General features: G+C 48.7%; 1 protein-coding gene and 1 non-coding gene across 2 annotated transcripts in view; one reads left to right on the top strand and one right to left on the bottom strand.

The window, feature by feature from the left end:
- Positions 1–17,308, top strand: part of DHCR24 (24-dehydrocholesterol reductase) — a 35,625-nt gene that overhangs the window by 11,220 nt on the left and 7,097 nt on the right. Inside the window, exons 3-6 of the mRNA XM_068539962.1 lie at positions 2,960–3,065; positions 3,768–3,886; positions 5,789–6,052; positions 10,813–10,956. Of these exons, the coding sequence (XP_068396063.1) occupies positions 2,960–3,065; positions 3,768–3,886; positions 5,789–6,052; positions 10,813–10,956 (633 nt within the window). The remainder of the gene's footprint in view (positions 1–2,959; positions 3,066–3,767; positions 3,887–5,788; positions 6,053–10,812; positions 10,957–17,308) is intronic.
- Positions 2,310–2,436, bottom strand: LOC137763199 (small nucleolar RNA SNORA8). Its single transcript, XR_011073758.1, has one exon. It is a non-coding gene; the product is annotated as a small nucleolar RNA SNORA8 (small nucleolar RNA).

Below are 17,308 nucleotides of genomic sequence, written 5' to 3'. Positions count from 1 at the left end.
CCTTCATTTTTGAAAGATATTTTCAGTGGGCATGGAACTCCAGGTTGACAGTTTTTTTCCTTCAGTACTTTAAAGATGCTCCAGTGTCGTCTTTTTTTTTTTTTTTAATAAATTTATTTATTTATTTATTTTATTTTTGGCTGCGTTGAGTCTTTGTTGCTGCATGCGGGCTTTCTCTAGTTGCGAGCAGGGGCTACTCTTCGTTGCAGTGCCAGGGCTTCTCATTGTGGTGGCTTCTCTTGTTGCAGAGCACAGGCTCTAGGCGCATGGGCTTCAGTAGTTGTGGCACACAGGCTCAGTAGTTGTGGCTGCTGGGCTCTAGAGCGCAGGCTCAGTAGTTGTGGTGCACGGGCTTAGTTGCTCTGTGGCATGTGGGATCTTCCCGGACCAGGGCGTGAACCCATGTCCCCTGTGTTGCCAGGCAGATTCTCAACCGCTGCGTCACCAGGGAAGCCCTCCAGTGTCTTCTTGCTTGCGTTATTTCTAACAAGATATCTCTCATCCTTATCTTTGTTCCTCTGTATGTAACTTATCTTTTTCCTCTGGCTGCTTTTAAGATCTTATCTTTGTAACTAGTTTTGAGCAATTATTACAATGTGCTGTGGTATAGTTTTCTTCATAATTCTTGTGCTCGGGAGTCACATAATTTTTCATCAAATTTGAAATTTTGGGGGTCATTATTTCTTCAAATATTTTTCTTTCCCTTACTGTCTCTCCTTTGAGGACTGCTATTACACATATGTTGGGCCACTTGAAGTAGTTCCACAGCTCAGCTCACTGATATGCTGTTCATTAAAGGTTTTTTTCCTCTGTGTGTTTCATCTTGGATAGTTTCTATTGCTGTGTATTTAAATTCATCACTCTTCTTCTGCAGTGTCTAATTTGCTGTCAGTTCCAACCAGTGTATTTTTCATCTCTAACATTGTGGTTTTCATTTCTAGAAGTTTGATTTGGGTCCTTTTGCTGCCTTTTAAATGTCTGTACTTAACTTTCTGAACATAGAGAATACAGTATTAATAATTATTTTAATGTCCTTGTTTGCTGATTTTAATATCTGTGTCAATTCTGGGTCTGTTTTATCAAAACAGATTGATTGATTATTCTCCTCATTACGGGTTGAATCTTCCTGCCTCTTTGCATGCCTGGTGAACTTTGATTGGATTCTAGGCATCATGAATTTTACCTTGTGTGGGGTGCTGGATACTTTTGTATCCCTGTAAACCTTAGTGAGCTTCCTTCTAAGATAGAGCCAAGTTACTGAGAAACAGTTTGATCCTGTTTTGTGTTGATTTTTCAGGTGGGGCTGGAGCAGCATGTAATCTAGGGGCAATTATTCCCTGCTGCTCAGGCAAGAATATTCTGAGTACTCTACCCAGTGCCCTAGGAGTCATGAAGTTTTCCAGTCTGGCTTGTGGGAACAGATACTATTTCCTGCGCTGTGTGAGCCCCTGGCCTCAGCCTCTGGTAGTTTCGTCCTGTGTGTGCACCAATCAGTACTCAGTTGAATACTCAACGGGCACTCTTCGCAGTACTTCAGAGTTTTCTCTCTGCAGTTCTCTCCTCTCCAGTACTCTGTGCTGCAGACTCTATTCACCTTGGTCTTCTAGGGCCCTCGACTCAGAGTCCACTGGGCTCTCCCTGCCTGCACCGCCTAGCTCCAGGCAGTTAGCTGGGGCATTCATAGAGCTCACCCTGTTTGTTTGCTGTCAGCAATCATTAACTTCGCTGCCTGATGTTTACTGTGTTGAAAACTCCTGTTTCATATATTTTGTCCTTTTTTTCTCCAGGCAGCAGGTTAAACTGTTTCTTTTCGCTCCATCTTGACTGAAAGCAGAAGTCCTCCTGATGGTGTATTCGTGTGTCCATTAAAAATCATGGTGTTTTTTTTTTAAGTGTAAACTTTTTTTTTTTTTTATTATGTGTAACGTAGGCAAAATTATTTAAGTCAATAAATTTTTAAGGATTTCCTTCTACTTGCCGGTCACCTTAGTTCCTCCAATGTTTGGTCATAATCTTCAAGATAGCCCTTTCAAAAAGAATTTTTGCTCAATACACAGTTGTCTTGTCAGTCAGTCCACAATTCTTTTAGTTGGGCTTCTTTGATCTACAGTGGAATATGGACACACTACAAAATTCCCCACCTGTAATCTTTGGGATCCGATTTCCCCAAGCAGTTTACTTTAGGTCTGTGTTTAGGGTCAGAGGGGATGAATCTTCCTGGTTCTGAATTTTACACACCCTAGAAAAAGAGAAGCATTAGTTCCTATTGAAGATTATGTCAAATTGAACAGTATGAGAAACTACAGGAATACTGTATCAGTAGAAATACCAGGTCTAACATGCACAAAGCCAAGAAAACCAATGATGCCAGATACTGAATTAATATTGCCCTGTCCTTTGAACAAAAATCATGTTTTCCAGGAGCATTTAATGACAAGGGATCATGTCACAGTATAGCATTAAATTTTTTTTAAAAAGTCTGTGTTATGTGTGTTTGCATTTGTGGCCGTGTGTGTGTGTGTGTGTGTGTGTGTGTGTGTGTTGTATTAAAACATAAAAGTAGTAATATAGATATACATGGGAAAAGACTGAAAGGAGATATACTCCAGTATTAACATTGATAACTTGGAAGAACTAGGATTAATGATTTTTGTCTTCTTCATATATGCTGTTTCTTCCAAATAAATGAGTATTTCTTCTTCTAGAAGAAAAATAAACTAAGAATTAAGTATAAAGGTATTTGAAAGAACAAGATTAAACACTATCTAACCCAGCACCAGAAACCCCATTCACTGTAACTAAAGGTGGTGGAATGCTCTGTAAAGAGTCTGTAAAGCCCATATAGGAATCCCCATGTTGATTGTTTGGGAAGGTCTGGGATAACACCTTCTGCAGACAGAAGCCCCCATTAGGCCTGGCAGCCTCCTTGTGACCCAGGGTCTCTCTTCTGTGTCAACAGATTGTTCGCGTGGAGCCCTTGGTGACCATGGGTCAGGTGACTGCCCTGCTGACCTCCATTGGCTGGACTCTACCTGTGTTGCCCGAGTTGGATGACCTCACAGTGGGTGAGAACTCAGACAGTCCTAGCATCAGAGCTGAGGAACCTCGGCCAACCTTCCGTCAGGTTCAGGAGTCACCACTATCCCATCTGTGACGGATGTCACCCTGTCTCTGCTCGTCCAGCACCAAAGACAGGGCACTCACTGCCTGTCAGTCCATGTCTGAACAGCTTACGTTATCAGAATGCACTTTTCAGTCGCTGGTTGGAACCTGCTTCCCTGTGACTTGCATCCATTGCTCCAGTTCTGCCCTGTGGAACACACAGAATAAGTCTAGTCTCTCCTTCCGTAGGATTCAAGGTCCCAGAGCCTTTTCTTCTCCAGGGGAAACACTTTCAGGTCCTTTAACTGTTCCCAAGGGACACGGCTTCCCCCACCCAACCAACCATCCTTTCATCAATGTCCCTGTTGAAATGAAAGTGCACAGGTTTCTAGGTTGGGTCTGGCCAGAGGTGATGGCGCAAGCGCCCTTGACAGGGTCTCCCACCCATCTTCCACCTCTAAGCAAACCCTCATGCCCACAGCTTAGGCCCACCTTCTCTCTCCTGCTCTCTACATACACAGAGGTGGGAAATCTCCCCTAAGATCTGCCAGCCCTGTCATACCTCCTTCATGCTCTGAGTTTCCCCAGCTCCAGGAAGGTGTCCTTTTCCCAGCTCTCCCCGACCCCCTTCCAGCTCTGCCTGGCTAATGCACATGTCTCTGCAGGGGGATTGATCATGGGCACGGGCATCGAGTCTTCATCCCACAAGTATGGCCTATTCCAGCACATCTGCACTGCCTACGAGCTGGTCCTGGCCGATGGCAGCTTTGTGCACTGCACACCGGTGAGTTCAGAGATGGGGGATGCCCCCACCAGCCTGCTCTGGGCATTAAGGACCCCTGGGAGGTGGCTCCCCTGGGGGTGCTTCGTTTCAAAAATACCTGTCCAGTCTGGGTCTGTATCCATAATAATAACAGATTTATGTAGCCCCTCATATGTGCTCAGATACTGTTGTAAATGCCTCATGTATATTAAGGCATTTAATCGTTAAACAACTTAATGAGGTGGGTACAATTATTAGACACATTTTGCAGATAGGAAACTAAAGCACAGAGAGGTTAAGAAACTTGCCCAAGATCACACAGCTAGTAAATCCCACACGGCTGGGATTCAACCCCAGCTTATCGGGCTCCCAAGTCAACGCCCTTAGCAATTCATGTCACTATACTGTCTTGAAGTCAGGCCTAAGCATCAACATTCGATGCCAGTGGTGAGGTGTAACCAACAGTAGTAATAAGAGGGGCTGTTTTGGAGAAATAAAAGGCAATTCCACGGCCCAAAGTAGGATGCAGACAGTTAAGAAGCAGGACAGGATTGAAACTTTAGATAAACTCAGATCTCTCTGAGCATATCTAAGGAGCCCCTGGGATGGGAGGAACAGTGTGATCCTTTAGAAGTGAATGTTCCTGAGAGCCACCAGAGTTGTTGGCCTCACAGAGTCCAGGGCAGGACTCCAGGCTTGAGAGCTCTGGTCTGGACAAGATAGACCTCTTTCAGGATTCACACCAGTTCAGCACATTTCCCGAAACGCTCTCTGGGCCCTGCCTTCTAACCTGTTTATTATGAGCAGAGAAAGGAGATAGGCATTCATGAATTACTTCCCTTCTCTGAGGTCCAGTTTCCTCATCTGGCAAATGCGTTGTCAGGAGGAGAAAGTAGATGCCGTATGTTAAGCTCCTAGCACAGAGCCGGGTGTGCGGCGGACACCTGGTTATTACTGCTGGGAGCTGACAGTGTGATCAGGCGGTGGCCCAGATGGGCATCAGGTGGCCCACGTCTGCTGTTCCAGAGACTTCTGCCAGCCTGCTGCAGAGCTCCCCTGCTCCAGCACGGCCCTCACCCCACCACCTCGCTGCACCCACCACACCAGCACCAAGGGCGTTCAGCGTGAGCAGAGACCACGCGGGGCTGTCCTCTCCGTAAAGCCTGGACAAGGCTAGACTTCTTCACAAGGAGCTTTATTAGAACCAAAGAAGCTGCCTTAGAACGGCCAGATGCAAAGTTGTTTGTCTCCAAGACAAATACCAAAACAAGAAAATCATGAGGTTAGAAGGAGGATCGCTGGATCAGGTGTCAGGCGGCCTTGCCTGAGGCCGACATCGCTGCTCTGACTTGGGGGGAAGCCTTGGGTGAGCCATTGTCACCTCTTGGAGCCTCACTCTCCTTACCCATTCAAGCAGGAATGCTAATGCTCTGTCTGGACTGTGGGTGGGGGAGGGGGGAGTTCACAGCTAATGGAATGGGAAAGGCTTTGTAAGTTTCAGTAATGGCCCATTTTAATGTCCCCTGGCTACCTTGACCCTCATTAAGGGTTCATCTCTCTCTAGCCTGGCCTGGGCCCCCTGGCCCTTGGTCCCTCATTTTAGGACTCTGGGCAGAGCTGGTCCTGGCCTCTTCCTGGGTAGCCTGTGGTCCAGGGGCTGTGCCCAGGTGGAGGAGAGAGGATGCACTCTCCCTAAGCATCCCTGATCCAGAGGGCAGTGTAAGGTCAAATGTCATGCTGAAGCTGCATGGGGAGGACTGAGGCCCAGAAAGTGCAGTTGCGAGGTCCCTGTTCAGGTTGACACAGATAGTGCCAGGACAGGGATTTAGCCCAGGCCCTGGGTCCTCTGCGCCCCGCTGATGACTCGCTGCAGTGCGGGGTTTGGGGGTCAAACATTCAGCATGTGTCCACTCTGCCTCACAGTCGGAAAACTCAGACCTGTTCTACGCTGTGCCCTGGTCCTGCGGGACCCTGGGCTTCCTGGTGGCCGCCGAAATCCGCATCATCCCCGCCAAGAAGTACGTCAAGCTGCGGTTTGAGCCGGTGTGCGGCCTGGAGGCCATCTGTGACAAGTTCACCCGTGAGTCCCAGCGGCAGGAGAACCACTTCGTGGAAGGGCTGCTCTACTCCCTGGAGGAGGCCGTGATCATGACGGGGGTCATGACGGACGAGGCAGAGCCTGGCAAGGTAGGCCCGGAGGAGGAGGGCCTGGATGGGCTGGGATGGAGCCTGATTCCCCACCCTGACCCTGGCAGCCACCCTCTTTGAGGCTGCGACCTGGGTCAGCCCCCCTGGGCAGCAGGATCTATAGTCGGCCGTCTTAGGCTGTGACCGAAGGATCCATTTACTCTGCCCCTACCATCTGCCAGGTACGTGTGTGTCTCTTGATAGGCGTAATCTTTGATCCTCACAGTAACCCCATTTTATAGATGAAGAAACCAAGGCTCCAAGAGGCCATGTAAACTTCCACAAGATGACAAAGCCAAGATTTGAGTAATTGATTTGATGCCTCAGAATCCAGATTCACACCCCTTCAGCGTACACTGTGTAATTTTTAATAGCTGTGCTTTCTCCATTGAGAAAGGATTTGTGCTTATTATGAGAGGCTTGGAAAGTGTACAGAAGTAAAAGGAAAGAAAAGACTCCACCTATAAATATGACCCAATCCAGCTCTTGCTAATGTGTTTGATAGATTTATTTCCTCTCTTTTTGATGCACAGATTTTTTTAAAGCTTTTACAAAAGTAGTATAACAATGTTGAAATATGTAAAGAAAAAGTTAAAGTGCATCTCTTCACCCAAGCATGCTCCCAGGGTAACCACTTGTAACACTGGACTCTTCAAGGCCTGTGCCTGTGCATGCCCATGTGCACGTGTGTACATGCCCATGCCCTCGTTTTATCCCATGCTTTCTGTTGTTGCCTGTAATTAGCCTAACTCATTGCTTCCCGATAAGCATTTATTTTGCTTAAAATGTTTTGCTCTTACAAATAAGATTGCATTGAAGATTCTCTTGCATCTATCCTTGGCCTCTTGTACATGCATTTCTGTAGGATTGAGTCCAAAAAAAGGAATTCCTGACCCAGGGGTTTGAATATATTAAATATTGATAGATATGACCAGTGACCTGCCAGAAATGTGTGCTTCTGTCCACTTCCAGCGACGCAGTGGTGTGTGAGAATACCTTTCCCCCACGTTCTTGCCAGTGCTGGATAGCATCACTCTTTCATTTTTGCCAATCTGATAGGGTTAAAAATAGTAGCTCGTTTTATTTTGCAGTTCTCAGGTACTTTCAAGGTTACCATCTCTTTGCACAGTGTTCCGGTTTGTTTGTCTTCAGCTGTGATCACCAGTTCAAATTTGTAGTTTCTGGTTTAGTGCGATAAGCATTTCTGCATATCGTTACATTACCTTCATATTTAATGACTGTAGAAACATTGCAGTGAGCAAATGCCCTATCATCTACTAAACCACTGCCCCATAGTTGGAAATTAAAGTTACATCCAGTTTTTCATTATTTTAATTAATGTAGCAGTGGACATCTTTTGTCTATAATTTGAATACCTTCAAGTAGAATTAGTACAACAAAGGATAGGCACTTTTAAGGCTCTTGATGTATCCCTATATACTTAACAGCATTTTAAAATCAAAAAGGATTCAAAAATCATCTGATACAATTCCCTCTCCAAATAAGGAACAGAGGCCCAGAAGGGGAAAGAGGCTCCTCTGAGGACCCACAGCAAGCATGGGGCAGATTTAAGTTTGGGTCTCTGACTCCTGGTTGGGTGTTTGTTCCCTGCCATACCGGCTTCTAGAATTTGGCATCATCTGCAGACTTTGATCGAGCACCATTCTTTATGGGACACTAGTGAGCACTGGAGGATGGGGATCCTGGAGCAGGAGTGGGACTTCAGACACTGAGCCCAAATGTTCTGGTGTCCCCGGGCCCTGGCTCTGCCTGAGCTCAGGTCGGGCCAAAGCCCAGGCAGTGTGTCACTCTGAACCTAGTCACCTGGCGAGGAGGTCTCGTCCAGAGGTTTTCCACCTTGTCTGAGATGTTCCTCTGGAAGCTGCCAGTGGTGATAAGCTAAGGGCGGGGACAAAGGGGTATCACCACCCCCTTTGTACTGAAGGTCATCTCTTTGATGTATTAGATGCCACCTAAGGTTGCAGTTGGGCAAAAGGGATTGTACAGCTTTTAAATTGTTTGAACACTCTGACCAGTTCCCTTATTTCCCAGGAAGACCAAGGTTTTCCCCAGAGGCTTGCCTGGTTATCAGTGGCAGAGGGGCCCCGGGCCTCGGGCCACAGACTTTTGCAAAGTGTTCCCATGATGCCGGATGAGAACGGGGCCTGGGGCGGGGGGAGAGTGGTGGGTGCCAGAGGCATGTGCGTGTTTCATCGGAGGAGCATTTCTCCCAAACATGCCTGTTCGGCAGGCTGCTCAGGAGTTCGTCCCTGCATGCCCAGGCAGGCACTGTCCACTGGGAGAAGGCAGCCACCCCCGTTTTACAGGGGAGCCCAGAGATAGCAAGTGGCTTGTTATCTAAGTGATTGGGCTGGAACTGCAACTCCTGCCGCCTCTTGGCTGCCACGGCTGCCATGTGCTCCAGGAGAGATGTGCCATCGAGGTTCTTTATCATGTCCCAGGCTTCTCTGGCACAAAGAGTTACCGATGAGTCCACGAACACCAGGAGTGCCTGTATCCAGGTACCCCCGAGTCTCGGGTTCATCACGCAGCTGGTGGTGCCACTGCCGGTGTGTGACCAGGTCCACCTGGGGTTAGATCAAGTTGCTCTGTTCCTGTGGGGTCTGACTCCCATTTGCATTTGCAGGTGGAGGCCAGCCTATGGTGACTTCTGCCCTGCCCCACACTATCCACACTCTAACTGACTTGGACAGGCAGGCTCTTTAGCCCGTTTCCTGGTACTTTGTGGCCTGGTTTCCCCACTGCAGAGTGGCCTAGCAGCAGAGTGGCCTGCACACAGTGGTGACCCCCAGATGGGCTGCAAGTGTTGGCTGCCAGAGGTGGAGGGCAGAGGTTGCCTGGCTCCAGGGTAGAGGGGGCTGCCGAGGGGCTGGGGGCAGTGAGAGGGCCGGGAACTGAACATTGTGCCCCTGCTGTGGGTAGGCCCTGTGCTTGGCACTTTCTGCATTATCTCTTTTAGTCTCTCTAACCATTTTACTTGTACTGAAAATGAGGCTCAGAGAGGCTAAGTAACCTGCCAGGATCAGCCTAGTACATTAAAAGCGGAGACAGCAAATCAGTAAACAGTAGGCACACGGCAGTCCCATTTATATAAATCTGTGTGTGTGTGAAAATAAAACCTAATGAATACACATCAGTTTTTAGTAGTTCTCTCTGGAGGGTGAGGCTGCAGGGGCATGCCTCAGGTTCCACATTACTGCAGTGTCTCAAGTTTTCACAAGGGGCGTACGTTGCTTTTAGAATCAGGAAAAAAATTAATAGTTTTTTTTTTTTATAATGCCCGCATTCCAGAACCCACCATTCAAGGTTCTCTGCCATCCGCCTTGGCCTTCTTTTGCAACATGGAATGTGTTTGAGTCTTTGCCTTGCCCCTTGCCAGCCTTGTGACCTCGGGTAGTCCCTTCAACCTTGATGATTCTTTCTCCTGGTTAGTGAAACAGGGACAGCCCTGTTGTGCAGGGTCGTGGAGGAGAATAAAGAAGGAATGTGTGCGAGGTCATGGAAGAGGTAATGAATGTATGCAAAGTCATGGAGGGGACAAAGAGTGAATACGTCGGGTACTGGTGCTGCCTCCCTGGAGTGTGGGCACTTAGCCCGTGCTGTGATTATTCTCCAGCCACCCTGGGCTTGCTTGCTTCTTGCCTCTGCTCCTGTCTTTCCCTCCCGGATGGTCCCCTGGCAACATTCTGCCTCTCCCACGTGGCCTCCACTCTCTGCTTCCTCCTATCCCTTTGCTGGGTGTGATCTCACCTGCCCCATAAAACACAGGTGCCTCTCCCACCCCAAGAGAAGCTGGTATGACATGGGCCCGAGCGTCTGCAGTGTGTGTGTATGTAATTTCTAATAGGCACAGAGATCTCCCACAAAGTATGTATTTTTATCGCCATTTTACATGTGAAGAAACAAGCTCAGAGTGTCCTGCGCCAGGTCACACAGCTAGTGGGTGACTGGGCCAGGGTCTGTCCTCAGCCGCCCAACCTGAAGCCCATGACCCTTCCGGGTTGCTGCCCTGCCTGTCTCCAAAAGCATCGGCCCACAGTTCCTTTCGTGGGTGAGGAAGCTGAGGCTCAGAGAAGCTAAGTCATCGCGGGGCACACAGTAGGTAGAGTCCTGAACCATTTAGGGCTGAAGAAGACACCGGCTAAATACATGATTTAGGCTTGGAGACCACGGGGCCCAGTGCCAGGGAAGACTGTGGCTTTACTGTGAGCTTCCTCCGCTGATGGGGGCTGCCTAGGGGGAGCGCTGTGGCCAGAGGATGTGGAGCTTGGTCCAGGGCAGCAGGGAAAGCACCGTGGTCAGTTGGTGCTGTCGGCTGTGGGACCCCGTGGGGAGGATGACCCGCGCTCAGTGTTCGTGCCGACACTGGCCTCGTGGGAGGGAGGTGGGGAGGAGCACACCTGTTTGGAGCACTGCACTGTTTCCGACGGCGACAGGCGTCGGCACTTCAGTTCTCTCACCGAGAAGGAGTAGCAGGCTGAGCTCTCGAGACTGTCAGGAGTTCGCTGTTGGGCCCTGGGCTCACCACTTAACCTCTGTGAGCTCCTGCTCTCTCTGCTAGAGAATGCCAGCTGTGCTTATTTAACCTCACCCGGCTTTCAAGAGCCTCCAAGGCAGTAATAGACATGAAAGAGCTCTGGAGAGGCCAGGAGTGCCGAACAGAAGCTGGGTATCACTGTTACGCCCCGATGGCATTGGGGCTAGTCTGTGGCCTGACACAGTGCCCTCTGTCATTGCAGCTGAATAGCATTGGCAACTACTACAAGCCGTGGTTCTTCAAGCACGTGGAGAACTACCTGAAGACAAACCGCGAGGGCCTGGAGTACATCCCCTTGAGACACTACTACCACCGCCACACGCGCAGCATCTTCTGGGAGCTCCAGGTGAGGCTAGGATTTCCTGGTAGTCCTGGCTCCTGGCCGGGCTGGCAACCAGGATGGTTTCCCCTCCCTTGGGGGAAAAGAGTGGCTTTGTCCTAGGGACCAGAACAGCCTCTTACCCAGCAGCACAGTGCCTCCTTCTTCAGGAGCAGCCACCTTCCCTTAAAGCAGCGGGCTCTCCCCACACACCTGCCTGTGCCAGAAGGTGGGGCGCGGGGCCCAGTGCTTTGGGGAACACAGACCTATTCTGTCCTTGAGGAGCTGTAGCCTAGCCAAGCAGACAGACTGCGGCCTGAGAAGAGGAAGTGGCTGGTCCTGCCCAGGGCTGGAGGTAGCTGTCAAGCGTGGCCTTGACGTGTGAGCAAGAATTTGCTGTTGTGTGATGAGCGATGGGGAGCAGTGACATTTTAAATAAGCGGTCAGGGAAGGCCTCTCAGGAGATGCCTTGTGAGCGGGACCTGAACATAGGACACGCCAGGCAGAGGAAGAGCCAGAGCACAGGTCCTCACGTGGGCTGGGTGGGTAGCTTTTTATTTCTTTTATTTAATTGAAGTGAAAACATAAAATTAACCATTTTAAAGTATACAATTCAGTGGTATTTGGTACATTCATGATGTTGTGTGTCTACTATATCTAGTTTCAAAATATTTTCATCGCCCTAAAAGGAAATCCTGTACCCATTAAGCAGTTACTCCCCATTCCCTTTCCCCAGACTCTGGCAACCATCAGTCTGCATTCTGTCTCTATGGATTTACCTATTCTAGACATTTTATATAAATGGAATCATACAACATGTGGCCTTTTGTGCCTGGCTTCTTTCACTAAGCCTGCTTTCAAGGTTCATCCACGCCGTAGCATGTATCAGTACATCATTCCTTTTTGTGGCTGAATAATACTCCACTGTATGGTTGGACCACAGTTTGTTTTTCCACGCATCTGCTGGTGGACATTTGAGTTGTTTCCACCTGCTGGCATTGTGAACAATGCTGCTGCAAACATTCATGTACTAGAATTTGTCTGAGTACTAGTTTTCAGTTTTGGAGGATACATGCCTAGGAGTGGAACTGCTGGGTCGTGTGATGATTCTGTGTATAACCTACTGAGGAACTGCCAGACGTTTTCCATGGTGGCTGAGCCATTTTACATTCTCAGCACCAGCATGTGTAGGTTCCAATTTCTCTACATTCCCACCAGCACTTGTTGTTTTCTGGGTTTTTGCTATAGCTATCCTAGTGGGTAAGAAGTGGAATCTCACTGTGATTTTGATTTGCATTTTCCTAATGACTAACGATGTTGAGTATCCTTCCATGTGCCTGTTGGCCATTTGTATATTTCTTGGAGAAGTATCTGTTCAGATCCTTTGCCCAATTTTAATTGGGTTATTGATCTTTGTTGTTGAGTTGTAAGAGCCCTATATATATTCTGGATATTAGACCTTATCAAATACATGATTTGCAAATATTTCCTCTCATTCTGTAGAAGTATCTATTCAGATCCTTTGCCCAGTTTTAACTGGGTGATTGATCTTTGTTGTTGAGTTGTAAGAGTTCTATATATATTCTGTATATTAGACCCTTATCAAATACATGATTTGCAAATATTTCCTCTCATTCTGTAGGTTGTCTTTCACTTCCTTGATAAGGTCTTTTTTTTTTTTTAGATTTTTTTTGATGTGGAGCATTTTTAAAGTCTTTATTGAATTTGTTACAATATTGCTTCTGTTTTGGTTTTTTGACCGTGAGGCATGTGGGATCTTACTCCCTGACCCGGGATGGAACCTGCACCCCCTGTATTGGAAGGCGAAGTCTTAACAACTGGACCGCCAGGGAAGTCCCGATAATGTCTTTTGATTCACAAAAGTTTTTGGTTTTGATGAAGTCCAGTTGATCTATTTTTTCTTTTGTTACTCGTGCTTTTAGTGTCATATCTAAGAATCCATTGCTAAATCCAAAGTCATGAAGATTTCTTCCTGCGTTATCTTCTAAAAGCTTTATGGTTTTAGCTCTTATATTTAGGTTCTTGATCCATTTTAAGTTAAGTTTTGTATATGGTGTGAGGTGGGGGTCCAACTCCATTCTTTTGCATCACAGCAAGGTGCTAGTTGTCACAGCAAGGCTGCGTGTTTCTGAAAACGGCAAGAAGGCCCTTGAGCTAGACCCATGGTGGAGAATATGGTCAAACAGCAGCTATAGCCTAGATCATGTGGGTCCTTGTAGGTCAGGGGAGGGCTTCATATTTTACCTTGTGTGGTAAGGAAGCCAGTGGAGGGCTTTGTGCAGAAAAGTGACATGACCTGATGTTTGTTTTAAAAGGATAATTTTGACAGCTAGGTGGAGGGTGGATGGGGTGGAGGTGGCAAGAGTGGGAGAGCGGAAGAAAGAAGATTCTGCCGTCCAGGGTGGTAGCGGTGGAGGAGGAAAGGGGTCTCAGATCTGGGAGGTGCTGTGAAGGTTGAACCAACCAACAGGATTTCCCACAGATTGCCCTTGGGTGTGATTCCAAGGTTAGGGACCCAAGCAACCGGGTGACCCGAGGTGCCATTGACTGCTATGGACAACATGGGGGAGGGGTCTGGGAAGGAAAATCAGAAGTTTGGTTTGGGACATGTCAGCATGAGATGCTTTTCAGACATCCAGGTGGGACGTTGAGTGGGCAGCTGGCACATATGTCAGATCTTCAGGGCAGAGGTCGAAGAAATCCATATCACTGTGGGTGTCATCAGCAGAGAAATGTTAATTAACACCGTGGGACTAGATGAGTGAGGGAGGTTAGAGAAGAGAAGTCCGAGAGCCAAGCCCTGCAAGTTGAGGGAGGAGGAACCAGCCAGGAGAGGAGAAGACGCCGTCAGTCAGAGGGGAGGAGAAACCCAGGAGGACTGGCATCCCGGAAGCTACTTGAGGACAGCATGTCAAGAAGGAAGATGAACAGCCGTGTCAAATGCCCCTGAGTGAGATGACGACAAAGCATTGACCCCTGGTCTTAGTCGTGAAAAGGTCACTGATGACCTTGAGCCATGGGGCTGAAAGCCTGACTTGGGTTCGAGAGAAAACAGACAGGGAAGTGGAGACAGTGAAAATGGAAATCTGAGAAGGCTCAGTATAAGGGAAAGCAGAAGAGTAGGGTGGGAGCCAGAGGGGGACGTAGGATCGAGAGGAAATATTTTGTGTGACTGTTTTATTTTTCATTTTGATTTTTTTTTTGGCCGCGCCGCACAGCACATGGGATCTTAGTTCCCCAACCAGGGACCAAACCTGTGCCCCCTGCAATGGAAGTGCAGAGTGTTAACCACTGGACCGCCAGGGAAGTCCATGTGTGACTTTCAAGAGGGGAGAGGTTACCGCATGTTGACGTGCTGGCAGTGCAGGGGAGAGGGTGTGCTCGCAGGGTGAACCTTGAGGATGGATGGATCCTGTGCTCAGGTGGAGAGGTTGCCTTTAGGTGAGAGCGTGGAGATTCACCCACTGGACGGGAGGGAGGAAGTGTTAATGGAACAGTTGCTACAAACAGGAGGACCATTTGGTGGTGGGAGGGTGTGGGAGTCCTTCTATTTTCTCAATGAAATAGGAAGCAAGGATTTTAGCCGAGATGAGGGGGTGGGGGTTGTTGAAGGACTGAGGAGAGAGGAGATGGAAAATTGTCCCTTGGAGAGTGGGAATGAATTAACTGGGGAAATGTCATAGGATTGCTGGGCAACACTGGGCCTCCCAAAGATTCATGACCATGAGTTTACAGTGAGACTAGCCCTGGTGGTTGTGGATTTTCACACGTTCACCTCTGTGGACGGGGTACAGAATAGGGAGAAAGTTAGATTTAACCACAGTTGAGGTTTTGCAAATGAGTATGACAAGTGGGGCGGGGTTGGAAAAGCCTGGACATGATCAGGATGAAATCCGAGCCAGCTGAGGGGGGACAGTGAGGATGTGCGGGGCTGAAGGGACTGATATGGTGGCCTGGGTGCCCCTTGGGGTGAAGAATTGACGTCAGAGCACTGGAGGGCAGGAGCAGCAGGAAGGAGAGTTAGTGGTGGTCAGAGGGCGAACGCTTGGAATTGAAACTATGGAGATGCCAAATGAAGTATGTTGCCTACCATCCAGTTCTGCAGGAATGAAGTCATTAGGCCTTGCGGTCGCTGACCTTCAACACCCCCTGAAAGGAATTCAGGGCAAAGATCACTAATGAGGCACTCTGTGCTATGGGAAAACTGGCAGATAAAGACAGCCTTCAGATAGGTAGATATTTTGAGGAGAAAATTTTATGAACCCAAATTCTTGGATCTTCCCATACTTAGAAAAGTACCAAAGCCGTTAATAAGACGGCTGTTCCTCATAACTAGCAACAACCTTCAATCGAGACCTGTGCTTGATTTCATGTACGCTTCGCCAAAATCACATACATACTGATCTGGCCTTTACCTCTTCGGAACGGTTTCTCAGAGCTGTTTGAGAGCGTGTCTCCCAGGCTATAGTCAGTGAGACACTGAATAAACTCAACTCACAGCTCTGATGTGCTTTTTTTTTTTTCCGAGTCAACAGAGGCAATGAATACAGACAATAGGACAACATCGAGAGGTCAGCAAACTTTCTTAAAGGGCCAAATAGCAAAAGCTTTAGGCTTTGCGGGTCATACGTCCTGTCGCAGCTGCTCAGCCCTGCCCTTGTAGCACAAAAGCAGCCACAGGCAGTGCACAAACAAACGTGCATGACTGTGCTCCAGTGATACTATGTATAAACACGGGCAGGGGGCCAGATTTGGCCACCTGCTGGATCCGCTTGCAGACCGATTCCCACGGGCTATAGTTTGTCATCCCCTGCTCTGGAGTGTGACGTGAGAGTCAGGGCAGAGGCCAGGTGGAAGGTAAGATCGCTGGAGGACAGAGAGGAGGCTGGGGCGTGGGAAAGATCATAGAGGTGGGTATAAAATCACATCAGTGATAAGATGACTGTTGAAGGTGGCGGCAGTGATCTGGGAACGAGGGAGATGATGGGGGTGGAGATGATGGGCAGGTGGCTGCAACGTCGCTGAGGGTTTTCAGGGAATGGGAGGGGCAGAGACCTAGAAGCAGTAATGAGGAGCCCACCTCACCTCCGTCTACCCCAGAGGGTCTTGGAGAGAAAATGATACCACCTCGGAGGGCTGCAGGGGCCAGCCAGGTTCCAGCTAAGAGCAAGGAGAGGACACGACGGTCGAGAGAAGAGCTTGAGGATGGAGGGGGTTTGCTGCCGTTTAGACCATGAGAGAGCACAGGGGAGGGGTTTGGCAGATGGGGGGACAGTGGCCAGTGGGGTCAGATTAAAAGACATTGCATCGCTGTAGCCCATCAAGGGTGCTAGTGGGAGGCACCCAAAAGTCCACTATGACTGAGATAAATAGAGATGTCAGGCATGAAGGAATTACACCTGGTGGTCTCCTAGGAGGAGGTGTTGGGTCACTTCTAATCATGGGCTAGGTCTCTCAGGCAGAATGTGATGGGGCAGTGGTAAGGGCTGGAGGAGTGGGCAGCAGAGGCTTCATCAAGGCCCGGGGAGCTCTGGGCTTCCCCCATCCCTGTTAGTCCTCCTTTGAGCAGTGTCCAGGCCCAGAGCGTTTGGTGGAAAGTTTTGCCAAAGGCAGAAGACCCCCGAGTCCCTCTTTATCCCTGCCAAGAGCAGTGTGAAGGATGTGGGAGGTGTGGTTTTGTCAAGAGCAGGGATATTTAAGAGACAGGAAAGGAAAGAGGGGCCAGCAAAGTACATGAGAGCACATCAGAATGATAACAGCAGCAATTAATATGAATCACTCCTTACATGTTAGTTCTTAGGCCAAACACTTTTCATGCATTCTCTCTCCATCTTCCTAACAACCCTGTGAGGGTAGGTCCTAGTGCTGTTTCCACTTTACAGATGAAGACGCTGGTTTAGGTTATCCAAAGTAACACAACTCAGTAAGGGATAGAGTGTATTGGTTATCTATTGCTGCATAATGAATTAACCCCAAATTGTGAGGATTAAAACAACTGCTCTCTGTTATCTCACAGTTTCGAGGCTCAGGGATTGGAGAGCGATGGTGTGGGTGTTTCTGGCTCAGGGCTGCAGTCAAGGTGTCGGCCGGGCTGGTCTGCTGGTGGCTCTAGTAGGGCTGGAGAATCTGCTTCCTGAAAGGGTCCCTCACGTGGCTGTTGACAAGAGGCCTCCGTTCCTTGCCACCTGGGCTGCTCAAGTGTCCTCACAACAGGGCAGCTGGCTTCCCCCAGAGCAGGGGATCCAAGAGAGAGACCAAGGAGGGGTCCTCAGTGCCTTCCATGACCCAGGCTTGTCGCCTCGCCACTCCCGCCATACTCTCTTATTAGAACGGAGTCATCAAGTCTGGCCCACACCCA

This window comes from Eschrichtius robustus, chromosome 3, assembly GCF_028021215.1.
Source record: "Eschrichtius robustus isolate mEscRob2 chromosome 3, mEscRob2.pri, whole genome shotgun sequence".
Lineage (NCBI taxonomy): Eukaryota > Metazoa > Chordata > Mammalia > Artiodactyla > Eschrichtiidae > Eschrichtius > Eschrichtius robustus.
Note: the sequence above shows the minus strand (reverse complement) of the source record. Positions and strands in the feature narration are given on the sequence as shown.